The sequence below is a fragment of the Malaclemys terrapin genome, chromosome 9, assembly GCF_027887155.1.
Source record: "Malaclemys terrapin pileata isolate rMalTer1 chromosome 9, rMalTer1.hap1, whole genome shotgun sequence".
In the NCBI taxonomy this organism is placed as follows: domain Eukaryota; kingdom Metazoa; phylum Chordata; order Testudines; family Emydidae; genus Malaclemys; species Malaclemys terrapin.
The window spans coordinates 102,148,465-102,164,048 of NC_071513.1; the positions used below are offsets into that span (position 1 = coordinate 102,148,465).

At 49.3% G+C, this 15,584-nt stretch overlaps 1 protein-coding gene across 12 annotated transcripts in view; it reads left to right on the forward strand.

Annotated features, from left to right (window-relative positions):
* Positions 1 to 15,584, forward strand: part of LPP (LIM domain containing preferred translocation partner in lipoma) — a 433,528-nt gene that overhangs the window by 226,514 nt on the left and 191,430 nt on the right. For all 12 annotated transcript variants that reach the window (XM_054039565.1, XM_054039572.1, XM_054039570.1 and 9 more), the window contains one exon: positions 11,868 to 11,990. In XM_054039565.1, coding sequence (XP_053895540.1) covers positions 11,868 to 11,990 — 123 coding nt within the window. The remainder of the gene's footprint in view (positions 1 to 11,867; positions 11,991 to 15,584) is intronic.

The following is a 15,584-nucleotide window of genomic DNA, read 5'->3' on the forward strand; positions in this document are numbered from 1 at the left end:
AGAAGGGAAGCGTGGGAAAAAATCAGAATCTGGGCAACTCCAGCTTTTCACAATGATGTTACAGAAAAGAGGTGGATTTCAGAGCTAAAGCCTCAATTCACCTAAGTCCCTAAGGATCTGCGTAAGTCTCATTGAAGACTAAATATGGCTGGAATTAAGCACGTGCTCTTAACTGGCTGCTAATTGTCCAAGAAGGTGACCAATATGCTGTCTGTCTCGATGTATTATTTTTCTCATACCATGTTTTTTTTCTATACTAGCTTATTCCTTGTCTTTGTTCACTTAGGCCAGGTCTACACATAGTTTTTGTATCAATTTAATTATGTTGGTTAGGGTTATAATTTTATACTGATACAGTGAAAGTGGAACGTCCCCTGGTGCGGACACAGTTTTACTGGTATAAAGGTGTTTATACTGGTTATTCTCATAAATTTGGTTTCCATACCTGTACAGTTAAAGTAGTACAAAAGCTAGTTTGTAGACAAGCCCTTACAAATGCCATCAAGCCTTTGTTTCTAACTTTCATAGATTCATGGAGTTTACAGCCAGAAGGGCTCGTTAGATCAGTGGTTCTCAGCCAGGGGTCCAGGGCCCCCTGGGGGGCTGTGAGCAGGTTTCAGGGGGCTGCCAAGCAGGGCCGGCATTCAGGGCCGGCTCTAGGCACCAGCAAAACAAGCTGGTGCTTGGGGCGGCATATTTTTAGGGGCGGCATGGCTGGCACCAGAATGCTGCCCCTAAAAATGTGCCCCGGCCACCCTAGCTCACCTCCGCTGCTGCCGCTCGCACGCCATGGCGCGCGAAACAGTTGATTCGCGCGCTGCTGCTCCCCCTCCCTCCCAGGTTTGAGAGCCTGGAAGGGAGGGGGAGACTTCGAGTGGCCGCGGCGCGTGCGCCACTTCTCCCCCTCCCTCCCAGGCTCTCAAACCTGGGAGGGAGGGGGAGATCCCGAGTGGCCGCGGCACGCGAAACAGCTGATTCGCGCGCCGCTGCTCCCCCCCCCCAGGTTTGAGAGCCTGGAAGGGAGGGGGAGACTCCGAGTGGCCGCAGCGTGCGCGCCACTTCTCCCCCTTCCTCCCTCCCTCCCTAGGCTTGAGAGCCTGGGGGGAGGAGGCAGGGCTGGGGATTTGGGGAAGGGGCGGAGCTGAGGCGGGGCCGGGGATGGGGTAAGAAAAAAACGGGGTGGGGGGGGCGGCCAAAACTGTTTCTGCTTGGGGCGGCAAAAATCCTAGAGCCGGCCCTGCCGGCATTAGACTTGCTGGGGCCCAGGGCAGAAAGCTAAAGCCCCACTGCATCGGGCTGAAGCCCGGGGCCCCGAGCCCTGTCACTCGGGGCTGAAACCGAACCTGAGCAACTTAGCTTCATGGGGATCCCTGTGGTGTGGGACCCCAGGCAATTGTGCTGCTTGCTACCCCCTAATGCTGGCCCTGGCTTTTATATGCAGAAAAGCAGTTGTTGTGGGACAGTGGGCCTTGGAGGTTTTTATGTCATTTTGGGAGGGGGCCTTGGAAAGAAAAAGGTTGAGAACCCCTGCGTTAGATCCTGTTGTTTGACCTCCTGTATATCATGAGCCCTTAAATTTCACCCAGTAACCTCTGTATTGAGCCCAATAACTTGTTTCACTAAAGCTTTTTTTCCAGGGAGCCATCCAGGCTTAATCTGAAGACATCAAGAGGTGGAGAATCTCCTGCTTTCCTTGGTAGTTTGTTCCAGTGGTTAATCACCCTTGCGCTTAACAATTTGTGCCAGGTTTTTAATTTGAATTCGTCTGGCTCCAGCTTCCAGCCATTCATTGCGTTTCTCTACTAGATTAAAGATGCCTTCAGTACAGAGGTTTTCAAACTGTGGGGTGTGCCCCCCTATGGGGGCGCAGAAGAATTTGTTTTGGGGGGAGGGAGCAGTGACGGTGGCCCCGCGCAGTGGGACTCAGGGAGGGAGCACCACCTCCACCCCCGACTCACCTCAGCAGGCCACCCAGCCTTGCGCGTGTCTGTTTTTGTCTGGGTTGGGAGTGGGGAGTGGAACCAAAAATTGTAACTCAAAGAGGGGGCTCAGCGCAAAAAGGTTGAAAACCGCTATGCTAGTACCTGGTATTTTCTCCCCGTGAAGGTACTTGGACACAGTAATTAAGTCACCTCCCAGTCTTCTTTTTGATAAGCTAAACTGATTGAGCTCTTTAAGTCTTTCATTGCCAGGCATTTTATCCAGCTGTGAAATCACTTTTGTGGCTTTTTTTATCCCCTGTCCAAATTTCCAGCATCCTTTTTGAAAGGTGGATGCTCGAACTGTAGACTGTCTTTTAGTGTCAGTCCTGCCAATGCTGTATATCAAGACCAATCAACTCCCTGCTCCTGTGAACTAGTACCTTGTTTATACATCTGAGGGTAACATTAGCTCTTTTTTAAACAGCATCACACTGGGAGCTCAGGTTGAGTTGCTTGTCCACTCTGACCCCTAAATGCTTTTCATAGTCACTGTATAATGTAAGTGATTTGCTCTATAAAAAATTACTGTGACTTCTCTGCTGATAGAATTTTGTTTGGAGGGACTTTTAAAATAAGGCTTGTTAAGCAGTTATGCTGTATACAAGTTTCTTATCTTGACCCTTATCGGTTCGTAGCTCTGGACAAAACATTATGGTTCTTCTTCCAAAAGTTTACAACTGAACAGTGACTTAATACAGCTTTGAAACTTTACTTTGCAAAAGAAAAATGCTGCTTTCCCTTCATTTTTTAATAGTTTATGTTTAACACAGAACTGTGTATTTGCGCTTCCCTCCTCCCCCTGGTCTCTGCTGCTACCCGATAGCATGCTTCCGGTTCCAATCGAGGTACATGGTTCGCTGGTCAGTTCGTAACTCTGGTGCTCTGAACTCTGAGGTTCTACTGTACTAGATTTATAGCATTTTGTGACTATATATATTGGAGGTAATTGGTTACTGTTTGGTTGTGGGTCCCATTAGAGGTGGATGCTGAAGTAGCCAATATCTAGTTTTAGTTCCCAGTTATTCTGCAGGCAACATACTGTGCAGGGAACAGTAACTCAACTTAATGGCTAATTAAACATTAATTTGTGATGAGACTGGAGCATATTTTAAGTTAGTGGGGGGAATGGGCAAGGAAATGGGAAACTTTAACAGTGGCCATAATTATCAATAATGAGCCCTAATGGGATTTTTATTAATGCAAAGGAAAAGGTTGTATTCCTTGCTCCTGTGACGTTAGCTACAGTCACCAACAGTCTTGCTGGTTCAGGAGGGTTTTATGGCCGGTTGATGAGCTTTGTCTCGCCCCATGAATAGAAAGGCGCGTCGTCCTGCAGAAGACGTAAAGAAAAAGTGACACATTCCATTTTCTATTGTATATTCTGCTGATGAACAAAAACGTTTTGCTAATTCAATTTAATTCCCAAGGACGAGTGGTTGTAATTCCACCCGGAGAACATTAAATTGCCTTAATGGAAAAATAAACTAGTTTTATTCCTCCCCATCCCATTTAGTTTTCAGACATCTTGATGTACCTTCTTAGCTTATTAATATACTTCTCAGCTCACTGCGGATTTTGCATCTGGTAGCACAGCGTACACAAGCATCCTGAAGTATTGGCAAACCCAATGTGCTGCTGGGTCTGTCAGATCCTCTGGCCAGTGTCAGATCCTTGGAAGCGCTTCTCTTTTTCTCCGTAGGCAACAGCTTAACATGCCGATCTCTCTCACTGAGCTAGGCCTCCAGAGGCAGTGAAATGCGTGGCCCTCTAGTCTAAACCTATTGAAAGTGCTGTCCTATGGTGGAAATTAGATCTAGCGAGATTTGAGCACTACTGAACCTTAATTCTAGTTCAGCCTTGAAATCTGAGCCCTAATCCAGCCCAGATGCCAGTGTTTGCACCTGTTCACACTGCCCAGCCAACCCAGCTGTGGAAGAGCAGGACAGATACTGTTCTCTTCCGGGCATCTTCAGCACAGCTGTCACGCAAGCCCCGCTTCTATAAGTGGCATAAGAGAGACCGTGGCTTGATTTCCAGCTTCTCATATGGAGTTTGCTGGGCTGGCAGTTAGAAATCGTTTTGTGCCGCTTGTACACTGAGCAGTGTGCCCTGGAATCATTGAGCGAGAGCTGATACAGACCCTCTGCGTTGTCATTTTCAGAGCCTCATTGTGCCGCACGGCGTCTCCTGCATCGTTTGTAGCTGCTGCCGCAGCCTCCTTCTCAAACTAGTTTTCTCCCCCAATAATGGTGCTCTTGCGGCCCCAAGCATGCCATTCCGAGTTTTGTTGTCTTCTGTAGACATGCTTCTGTACCGGTTCTATGGCAAACGCTCTGGATAATCCGCCTTCAGCACCCGGCCTAGCAGGTCAGTAGGAAACACGGTGGAAAGCACAGACTCCCTTTAGCTGAGCTCTACCGGTGAAGAGCGTTTCAAGGGCAGAAGCTTTCTTTCTCCTCCCTTGCTGGATACGCAGTCCTGAGTCCCCAGAGCCAAAGGCTTCTTTGGTGACCTCGGAAGCAACAACCAAACCGCACCTCGGCTGCTTGCAGCGCAGGGGCCCAGTCCCTTCGCGTTAGGCCCAGAAGCTCCTTGGAAAGCAATGCAGTAGTGGGGGGCTCTCTGGCATGCCGTTCTCCTTGCCATCTGCCATGGTGGCTCAGCTCCTTAACACATGAGGTAACTAACTGGCCAGTTTTGACAGGATCTGGGCACCATCTGTAGGTGTGGAAACGCAATGGCTCCTTGCCCACGAGTCGATCCTCATTGCAGCAAGTGATTTCAGCTCAAGGCCACTAATTGGCCATGGAATTACATCGGATGGTTATTTGGAGCTTGATAGCATGGACAGGCACTTCTGTTCTTCTAATGTGCTCCGTCAGGACCAGGAAACTTGAATATGGAAAACGAAAGAGACATCAGGGTGGCCTAGTTGACAGAGTACTGGCGGAGGCCTCAGGAAGACCAGGGTTCTGTTCCCAAATGACCTGCTTGTGTGCAAATCACTTCCTCTCTCTGTGCCCACTTTCCCTTCCCTCTCTTTTTGTCTGTTGTCAACTTAGACTGTAAACTCCTCAGGGCGTGACGGCCTCTTACTATACTTACAAACAGTGCCTAGCATGGGAAGGCCCTGATCTCCGGTGAGACTGACAGGTGCCACTGTGATACAGATCATGAATAATAAAGACTCTATGCCTTTTTTCCCCCTCTTTCTGTCTCAAAAAAATGTCGGAAAGACAATGTGCCAGCCCTGTTGCCTATAGCATAGTGTGTATACTAGGGATTTTATGGCCTACACTGTGAATTACGGCCTGTCCGTCAGAGATGCAGACTGGTGGACATTCAAGAGGGAATTTCCATGAATTTGCCTGTATGACCTTGCCTGTAAATGTTCGACACTCTGCCACTTCTGTGACCTGTGAGGGGCTTCTGGTCTAGGCCTCTGGCTAGGGCTCGGTGGGGGAAGCTTCTGTGATGAGGAAGAGCCTAGTGGCCCTGATATGGTGGTTGCAGCCTGCCAGTTGCAGTCAGCTGGTTAGCTACATCGTCTATCAGCTCACAAACCTATAAGGAAGAAGGTGGCTGCCCGGCAGCGTTCTGTGCCCCGACGCTTGCTGAATGGATCAGTATTGTGAACTACCAGGGGGGTATATTGCGCCACCAAGACCCAAAGACATCCCGTGGCATTGGGCGTGAATCCAGAACGCGGTTGAACCCAGTCGTCAGAGGAAAGGCACCGACAAACACATCCTACATCCAGGGTGAGGTTGTAGGCTGCTCATGAAGGTATAGAAGTAGCGCTGTCTTAGAATCATTTGCTAAGCACGACTAACGCTCACCTGTCTGTATGCCACAGCTATACCACATAGCACCTACCATGCTGGGCATCTTCAGGCACCGCAGGTTAGCTGGTTAATCCTCACAATGCAAGAAGCCCGTAAAAGGATTGTTACTTCCATTTTTATGGGGGAAACTGAGGCACAGAGAGCCAAGCTCTACAGTTTGCACTGGAGCTGGGATTGGAACTCAGAAGCACATGGCTCCTAGTCCTGAGCCCCTAGCGCCGCCGCTGACTGTTGTTCCCTCTGCCTCCTGAGAGGTTATATTTATATCACGGGCCATACAGGGGGGCAGAGATGCTAACGGGAGCCTTGCCAAGAGAGGCGTCTGGCACTGTTATTTGGCTGGTGCTCTTGTTATTATTCATTGGCTGTTTATGGGGTGAGTGGTAAAGTCCACCCACCGCCCAGAGAGACACTGGATGGAGCGCAGTGCCGAACGGTGCCCCATCCCCCAGCCCCGTGTCCCTCTTTTCCATCCTTTGGTGGCACTTTCAACCAGGTTCGGCAGATGGAAGAATTTAGGGGGAGAGACTCAAAAGCGCTCAGCATCAGCCAAGCTCTACTCCCACTGATGTCAATGGGCGTTTTACCCATGACTTCCATGAGAGTAGAGCTAGGCCAATGCCATTCTTCACCTTGCATTGGTGTCTTTTGTTCCAAGAAAACCCAGCAAAATAAATCCGGTAACGTTGTTTCACCTGAGAGAGGGAAAGAGAGAGAAATCAAACCCTAACTTCTTTTTGCTTTTATCCTTCCTGTCATCACAAGACTAAAAAGGATAGTCCAGGGCTGGCTCCAGCCGAATGGAACAGCAGGGAAGTTCTGTTCTATTAGATCCCTGATTCAGCCACGTCTGTTGAAATCACGGCAGTCACATCTGCTGAAACCTCCCTTCATTTCGGATTTGTTTCAAAAGGCTCAATCTCGCCATTTTTAAAGGGCACCGCTGCTTTTCCAACCCATCCCTGATGCCTGGAACAGCGATTTCACATCAAATCTAGCCTCTTGGATCCCCACCCCGCACGCAGGAGTCATCTTTTGACTTCACATGCCTGTTTGGCAGGGCAGCCTTCCCTGAATTATTTTAATGTCTATTTGGGGATTTGAAACAAAACCTTTGCTCGTGTCTTTAGGTTTGGGGGGAATACCCAGTGGCGAATCTGCCAGGTGCTTTATTTTCCTTATGCCTTGGAGGATGCCTCTTTCTGCTGGTTTTCAGCGGCAGCTGTGGTCTCTCCGCACTGGGGATGGCTTTGGTAATCTCGGAAATAAGGGCTGAAGAACTGTATAGCCAGTGAGATGAGTAGTGAGGGGATATGGTGTGGAAAGGATCCTATGGCTGGCCATGGTGTCATTGGAGAAACGTGGCACAAGAGATCAACACAACCGTCAAACTGGACTGCGTCGCGTCTGAATCACTGGTGAAAATCTGTTGCGCTCGCTCCTTGTAGGTACAATAGGTGTTAAAAAGTCAGCCAGTTGGCATTTCCCCCAGAGTTAAATAGGAGGTAATTGTGCTGACTATGGGGCGTACCTGGGGAAGTGTTGTATACATGCGAGGCACACGGTGCTTTCGACGTGTGGGACTTTGGCTGCACGGGGGCTCTGTGCCACACACACACAAGCCCAGTCCCATTTGCAAACCAAAAATAGAGAGATTGGGGGAGCAAACTAGGGACACAGGTTTCAACCCCATTGAAATGCATGGGATTGGGAGAGCCGTTTTGGAAGGGGAGACTGCGGAAACTGATCTATATGTTGTGTGTGTATATACCGTATGCATTGAAGTAGCACCTACAGAGGCCAGCCAAGAGCAGGCGTGCAAAGCGCTGTACAGACATACAATACAAACATCAGAACGGCCAGACTGGGTCAGACCAAGGGTCCATCTAGCCCAGTGTCCTGTCTCTGACAGTGGCCAATGCCAGGTGCCCCAGAGGGAATGAACAGAACAGGGAATCATCAAGTGATCCATCCCCTGTCATCCATTCCCAGCTTCTGGCAAACAGAGGCAAGGGACACCATCCCTGCCCATCCTGGCTAATAGCCATTGGTGGACCTATCCTCCATGAATGTATCTAGTTCTTTTTTGAACCCTGTTATGAGAGACAGTCCCTGCACCAAGGAGCTGACAATCTAAACAGACAAGGCAGATGATTGGTGGGAGGGGAAAGAGAGTCACAGAAAGGGGAAGTGACTTGTCCAAGGTCACATAGCAGGTCAGTGGCGGAGCTGGGAGTAGTCTCCAGGTCTCTGGACTCCTAGCTCAGTTCCCTACCAACTGGACCACGATTATATATGAAATATCTCTCCTCTGTAGGATTCCGAGTCTCCCTTCTTTAGCTGTAGTTCTGTCTAAACCTAGTGCCAACTTGCCAGCCTGGCAGCTAGCTTCATTTCCTGCTCCTACCATCCCAGTCCGTGTGTGTGGTTTACCGGAGATTGCAGAGCTTTGTAGAGACGTGGGGCAGGATGCGAGCTGGTGGGAGCAGGTGGAAGAGCTGCATGTGGTGCCACTTACGTGAGATTGCACAGCCACCCCCAAAGCGCCTGGCTGGTCCGACAAGTACTGCCCAGCTGCCTGGCTTCTGTACCCTCCTCCTGTCTGACCCCACAGTGTGCGTCTCCTGCTGTCTCCCCCTCATAGCTCCTCTGCTCTCTCTCCCCCAGTGCAGTGGCATTACAGCTAAGGACCCTTCCTTTTCACACACTGCTCCTCTGTCCCCTCACTGGCGGGACCCAGCTGCTGCAGATGGATATGACATTGATCTGTCACAGTGCTCCAATATTGCAGGCGCACAGTGAAACCAGTGTGGCATAAGCAGCTCTGGGTTACATCATTTGTTTCCACTCGTTAGCGATGCCCTTTCCTACCTCCATCGCGGCCCAGCTCTGCTCTGCCACTTGTGGGTCATAAGGTCATCAATAACTCGTGGAAACAAATGATGCATCCAGAACTGTCCTAGTGTATCCAGTACACGGCGGATACTATTGTGTATGGGACACAGAGCATTGTTCTGGGTCAGTTGTGTGTGCTTTAGGGTAGGCTCCATTTCCTTATTTTGTTTTGCTCCCGGTTGTCTGCTCAGGGAAATCACTGTGTAGTGCCCTCGTGGGGTGCGCCGCACGGGGATAGCTGTCCGAAGTGTTTTGGCCGCTTCTGAATGGAGATCGGCCAGGAAAGGACTGTGAGTGACTTTTCCCTGCTAAAATGGCCCTGAGGACTTAGGAGATGATGCAGCAGGTACAGGTTTGTCATTAGTGCAGGGCGATCCAATACCGCTGCGCGTCTGGGAGAGGATTTCTTGGCTGCTCTCGAATTGAGAAAGCAACGGGTGTCCTGAAGGAGTCATTCTGATGCACGCTGAACAATTCCACGCAAGAAGCTGGGTTAAGAGGATGGGAAGGGCGCACGGCTGAGCGTGCATAACCTTGACTCTGCCCTCTTGCACGTGTGGGTTAGGGTAGCCTTCACTCATGTCATTTCCCAAATCAGAGCGATGTCCTACGTAGCCTTCCTTAGGCGCAGCTCGGGGTTTGAGTTTATTGCAACGCTCGTCAAGCTGCTCGGGCAGGACTTCGGCTCCTACCACTTCCTTTGTCATTTTATCCCTGCGTGGACGGGCAGGTGCCGTGTGGGCGGGGAGAACAGAATGGGGGAGATCCTGACCCTGTTGAAGTTGATGGAGGTTTGGCCGTTGACTTCAATGGGGTTAGGAGTTCACCCCATGACTCCAAAGCTACCCTCCCTTGCAGATGTATTCCGGTGGCGGCAGGCAGGACTTTGAGAGCCCTCCCATCTTCTCCCTGCTCCTGCAGTGTAGCCGGCCGTGGCGATGGGTCGCCCACCCCAGGACTTGAGGCTCTGGAACCCAGCCACCAGCCCAAGCTGCTCTGGCAGCAGGCGGTCGAAAGCTTGTGCACCTCGGCTCTCCAGGGCCAAGCGTGGCAGCTTGTGCTCTAAGCGCCAGCAGCGAGTGGGGAATGGAGAGAAGAGGAAAGCACAAAATAGAGGAGAAGGAGAGAAAAAAGGGCGAGAGACAGAGAGAAGATGGAGAGGAAAAATAAAGGAGTTGAGTCTGCATCTGTGTTGGGTGAGGGGCAGAGGCAAGGGAGAGAGGGGCTTGAAACAACCAAAGGCTGGGAACCCTGGTGATCTGAGCTGCTCCGTATGAACCCGTTTGTAGGACTGGGCCTTTTACACCTACAAGACGCACAGTAAATACTGCTCTTGCTCCTTCCTTGCGACTTACGAATCCTGCTGGGAGCAGATGCTCTGGGTTCAGTGGCGAGGCGGACTGTGGGGGAATCAGTGCACTTGGTAAGGCCTCATGGCCCACCAGACTCGCCTGGTGCCCTCTGCCCATCTCTCCCTACCGGGAACTGCTACTGTGCACTGAGAGCCAAGCTTCCAGTCCGGCTTCTCTGGGCTGAAGGCTCTAGAGTGAGTGCATCTCGGGTCCTGAGACGGACTCGTGGTGGGTGCTAGGAAATGGAAATCAGTTTCCATCCGAGCAGAGCAGGGATCGGCAGGGCTGGGGACGGATTTATGTCACAGCTGCTGGGAGCCGTGCACCAAGAATTCACTCGCTGACAAACAAGTCAGGCTGGTAAGGCTCACTGCTGTTCTCCCTTCAGGCTGACCGAGATCAGGGGCATGTGGAATCTGCAGAAACGCTCACAGACAGGCGTGGAATAATTTATCAGGCCGGGTCGGCTTGCCTGCATTGCCTATTACTTCGGCTTGGTCAGATCAGGGGCAGCGCCTGCTTTTTTACCACTTTTCCAGCTGGGTGGATGACGGTGAAGGGTCACCCAGCGAATAGGCAGGATGGAAGTAGAGTACCAATGCCGCTGGCTCCCAGTCCTGTTCTCGCTAACTACTCGACCTCATTTAGACTGTTCCTAAAGACTGGCAGCATTTCCATGCTGTTCGAACACGTTCTTTCTAAGGACCTTAGCAAAGGTTAGGCATCATAAAACACTGTGGCCAAGGCATGACAAAGAGCATTAGAAGGGAAATCATTTTACCTCCTATTAAAAGTTAGAATGAGGCAAATTTGTCCCGTGTTTCTCAACACAACCACACCCATGGCCCGCCAGAAGCCGCTGTGCTATAGGAGGTGGCATTTTCCAGGTGAGATGTAAAAGAGGGATCCTGATCTCTCGTGGCCATTATAGATCCCATGGGCCTCAGTGCAGGATTGTTAACACCATTGTCCTGGCCAGATTCCCAACCGGGCAATGGCATTCTGTCTCCTCCAAATTCCCTTTGTAGTATCAATTGGATACCGTGTTCTTCCTTCCATCTTGACCTTACCCATTGCTTTCGTGTTGTTCGGTGCTGTTAAATGACAGCCATTCCAGGGGTGGGGGATACGATTCCCTTGCAAAGACAGTCCCAGATGCTTTTTTGAATGCCCATGCTCAAACCATCGCACCAGGCCTGCTGCTAAAGTATAGCTGCCTACTCATTCATGCAGCACCCTCCAAATTGATCTAAGATAATTTCATAAGCCTTAAATAAACCTTCCAGAAACCATAGGGGAAAATGCAAATGACAGATTAAAAACTAGACTCAATCCTTTTGCAACTCAGTTGTTCCCCCTCCCCGTCGTCCGCTCCCCCTCTCCTATGCCCAGTCTGATTACGGTAGCCAGCTATACAGGTCTGTCTCATCTTACGCTGGGGTTCCGTTCCGCGGTCAGCGGGTAAAGCAAAAATCGCGTATAGTCAAAATGACATTGATTTCAATGGCGGGCGGAATCGCCCACACTACAGGTACAGTATTAAAATTATTATTTTTCTCTTTGTTGTTGTTTTTTTGTTTGTTTTTGCCGACCGCGTAAAGCTGAAATCACGCATGTTAAATGCGCGTAAGATGTGGCAGACCTGTAATATGTCAGCATGTTTATCCATGTGTCACCTGGGGCTCTGGATTTGTTGCCTGGGGGTGAGAGTATCTCCATGTGATGAAAATCAGAAACTGCATGCCGGATTGAACCATCGAAAGAGTTTGAAATCTTGTTCCTTCCTCGGCTAGGTAAATCCCGGTGAGAAGACGCTTGAAGAAAGACGATCCAGTTTAGATGCAGAAATCGATTCCTTGACCAGCATCCTGGCTGACTTGGAAAGCAGCTCCCCATACAAGCCCCGGACTCAACAGGTTAGTGTTTGAGCCCCTTTTTATGCCTGTCGAACTGTGTAAACTTTGAGTGAGAATTCGGGACTTTTGGAGTCAACTTGCAAACCAGTGTGTATTCACTGGGAATACCCAGGCCAGTTTGTGTCTTTATAGCATCCAGATGTACCTGCCAAAGGGACAACAGGAGCAGTGGCTCTGGAAGGGGGACCTCTTCAGGCCCTACAGTGCAACTGAGCAGGCGTGTTTACGTGTCTGTGTGGAGCTGGCCAGAGGTGCCACCATAAAAATGGCATCCTGCGTCCCACGACTTCCTTTCAATAATAGCCGCTGAATTAAAAACATGCTCAAAAGCACGTTTTATCCGTCACTCCTGGCAGCCTGACCCTGCTGTCTGAATATCAAGCTGTGTTCTTTTCGCTTTGTTGTCTAATCAACGGCAAATCTACGATCTTCATGCTTGGATCATAGCACAGCTGTCAGTGCGGTTGATAAAGCAATAACACAGAATGGAACCTTGCGTCCTCCTCCATGTCTAGATCTGGGCTGCAGGGCTGATTTGTGTCCCTATGATTCTGGGGACACCTAGGAAGCAGATCTGTGCATGTTACATGATTTTTTTAGCACCTGAAAAATGACACAGTAATGGCATTTCAAGGGGATTGTTGATGTGGCATCCAAAGACATACCAAACTCAATAGTCATCCATCCAGTTGGACATCTCTTTTACTCTCTCTACTTACCGTCGCCATCATGTATTATGTATAGATGTGTTTCTACACATGTTTATGCAACTCTGTGTATACAATATATGTGTATCTGGAGATATACATATCTCCTAGAGCTAGAAGGGACCCTGAAAGGTCATCGAGTCCAGCCCCCTGCCTTCACTAGCAGGACCAGGTACTGATTTTGCCCCAGATCCCTAAGTGGCCCCCTCAAAGATTGAACTCACAACCCTGGGTTTAGCAGGCCAGTGCTCAAACCACTGAGCTATCCCTCCCCCCATGTTTAAGTGACGGTGACTCTGATTAACCCCACAAAAGTAAGAAGAATCAGCATTAGCTGATGCAGATGGTTGCGCTGTGCGAGGTATTGGTCTGTATTCCGTTGCAATCGTTTCAGGGTAGGGGCTCTGCCTCCTTACCCATTGCCATTAACGACCTGGTAGAGTTAGGGCTAGCCTTACCGCGGCGTATTGAGTAGACACTGCGCACACCCAGCTAACACCAGTGTAGATAGAAGCATAGCGGTGAGGCACAGCTTACGTGAGTGGATTGCCCATGCCTGACCGCCGGGGCATGTACTCCCACGGCTCTCGACACACCCAAGAAGTGCCTCCCATGTCTACACTACTGTGTATAGCAGTTTAGTGTGCTGCTGCTCTCCCCCTCCCCCCGCCATAGCCTTTGCCCACTTCCTCCCCCTGCCGGAGCCTTTCACTGCCACATGGCACCCCATGCGCCGCCACCAGTGTAGACAGGGTCTTTCAGAGCTAAAGTCATTCTACCATACGGGTGGAAGTTACAAACGTGCTCAGTGCTGACCTGACTTTGCTCCCACTGGAGTCAATGAGAGCGTTCACACTAATGTACGGGGAACGGAGTGAGACCAAGGTAAGTGCTCTTTAAAATCCCACCCTTAGGGTCTGTTTGCAGAATTATGGGTGTCCTGGCTTTTTTGGTTGGTTTAGATCCTGAGACAACCTCATGAGACGCGCGTCTCATTTTCATTGTAGCTGCATGGAGACAGCGCTCATACGTGTTTACTGCCCATCCTTTAGTTCAGGGGTTTTCAAACGGGGGGTCATGAGCTGTCAGCCTCCACCCCAAACCCCACTTTGCTGCCAGCATTGATAATGGTGTTAAATATATTTAAAAAGTGTTTTTAATTTATAAGGGGGGGGTCGCACTCAGAGGCTTGCTATTTGAAAGGGGTCACCAGTACGAAAGTTTGAGAACCGCTGCTTTAGTTCCTTGCAAACAATCTAATTCAGGGTACTCTACCTAAACTGTGGACATCATGACGTAATCAGGGTTTTGGTCCTTTTTCTAATGTCAAGAGTTTCTTAAGATGGGTGATGGAAAGTTACAACGCTGCCTTTTGTAACTGGAGTTGTGTTCATGCTCTAGTATTCTGTATCAAATAGTTTGTATTTCTTTTGTTTTTTATTGGGGTTTTTTTTTGGGGGGGGGGGTTGGGAAACACTTTCTGTGGTTGAAACAATGTAAGAGGTTTACTCTTGTCCCAGTATATCCTTCCTCTGGACTCTGAAATAGTGTGAAAAGACTATGATCTTGCATTATTTTGTTCCCATATTTTAAATAGGTCCTGGTGGTAGAAATCCCAAATTCAGATGCCACCCTATACAGATTTATTTGGGGTTCTGTAGCATTCGAATATACAGCCCTAGTTGCAATGGAGCCATGTAACTTATTCCAGTTTATAAAGTCGGCAGCCCTGAGATCTTGTATCTCATTGGTAGTGTGTATAAACTCGCATTTTTCATGTGCAACTAGTGCACAATTTTCTGCCTGTGATTACGGTGAGTGGCTCTGTAGATTTATCTCTTGGAGTGTGTCTTCACTGCACCGTTAACCTGGGCTTTTACTGGCCTGGTGGTGGTGAGTTGGTCCGTGAACTCCACTTTAACGCGAGCTGGAGCCTGCCCACTTTTGTGGCAAGGACGTATGCAAAATCACTCAAGTGCTGATAGTCCTCCAGTGGCTTCCCACAATTCCCCCAAAGGACAGATAAGTTCTTTTTGCAATTGACACAAATGATTGGGAAGGAATCCTAGAGTGTATCAGCACAAGGAACCACGGGACATGCCCTCAGACACACACAGGTGAGTGCAGAAACAATGAGGACACACTACCCCAGGTAGAGCTTTTCTGGGGGGATGCTCGCCCAGAGGGTAGGCTCACCTGGGTTTTTAGACCTGGGTGCCAATCACCTAGACTAACTGTGCAGTGAAAACGGGCCCCTCAAGTCTAGGAATGCTGGGGTGATCTTGCGTAGTGTGTTTGCTACTACAGCTAGGCACAAACTGGGTGGGTTAGAAGCAGCGTTTCAGCTTTGATACGGAGTGACCTTTCTTTTGTTCATTTTACGTTACACTTTTCAGTATTTATTAATGTAATTGTGTCCTGTGAAAAATACAATTACGCCAACTATTAACAACAGCTGCAAGAAAAAGAAAATGCTGGAGTTGACTGTGTCATCTGCTGTAATCAAAAGGTAAATGAGTAAATCCTCCAAGGGCGGAAACATAATGCAAGCCTTTGATGTTTGCCTTTATTTGATCTGCAGCAAGTATAAAAAAAACTAGTGACTCACTTGATAGCCTATAGTAGGATAATAGCCCAGGCTGCTAATTGTGAGGCCGCTCATCAGTAAAGCAACGTAGTTACTGGCTCAAGCCTTCACTTACCATCTCAAATGTGCCAGGATAATGGAAGTAGCTAGGAAAAGGGAATTAGGGGTGTCTACATGGGTCCAGTTATACTGGTATAATTAAACCACTATAGTTGGACTATATAAGGGAGTGGGGGGGACCCATTCAGGTATAAGAGTGGGGTTTTTTTCATCTTAGTTTAAACCGCTTCCAAAGAAGCA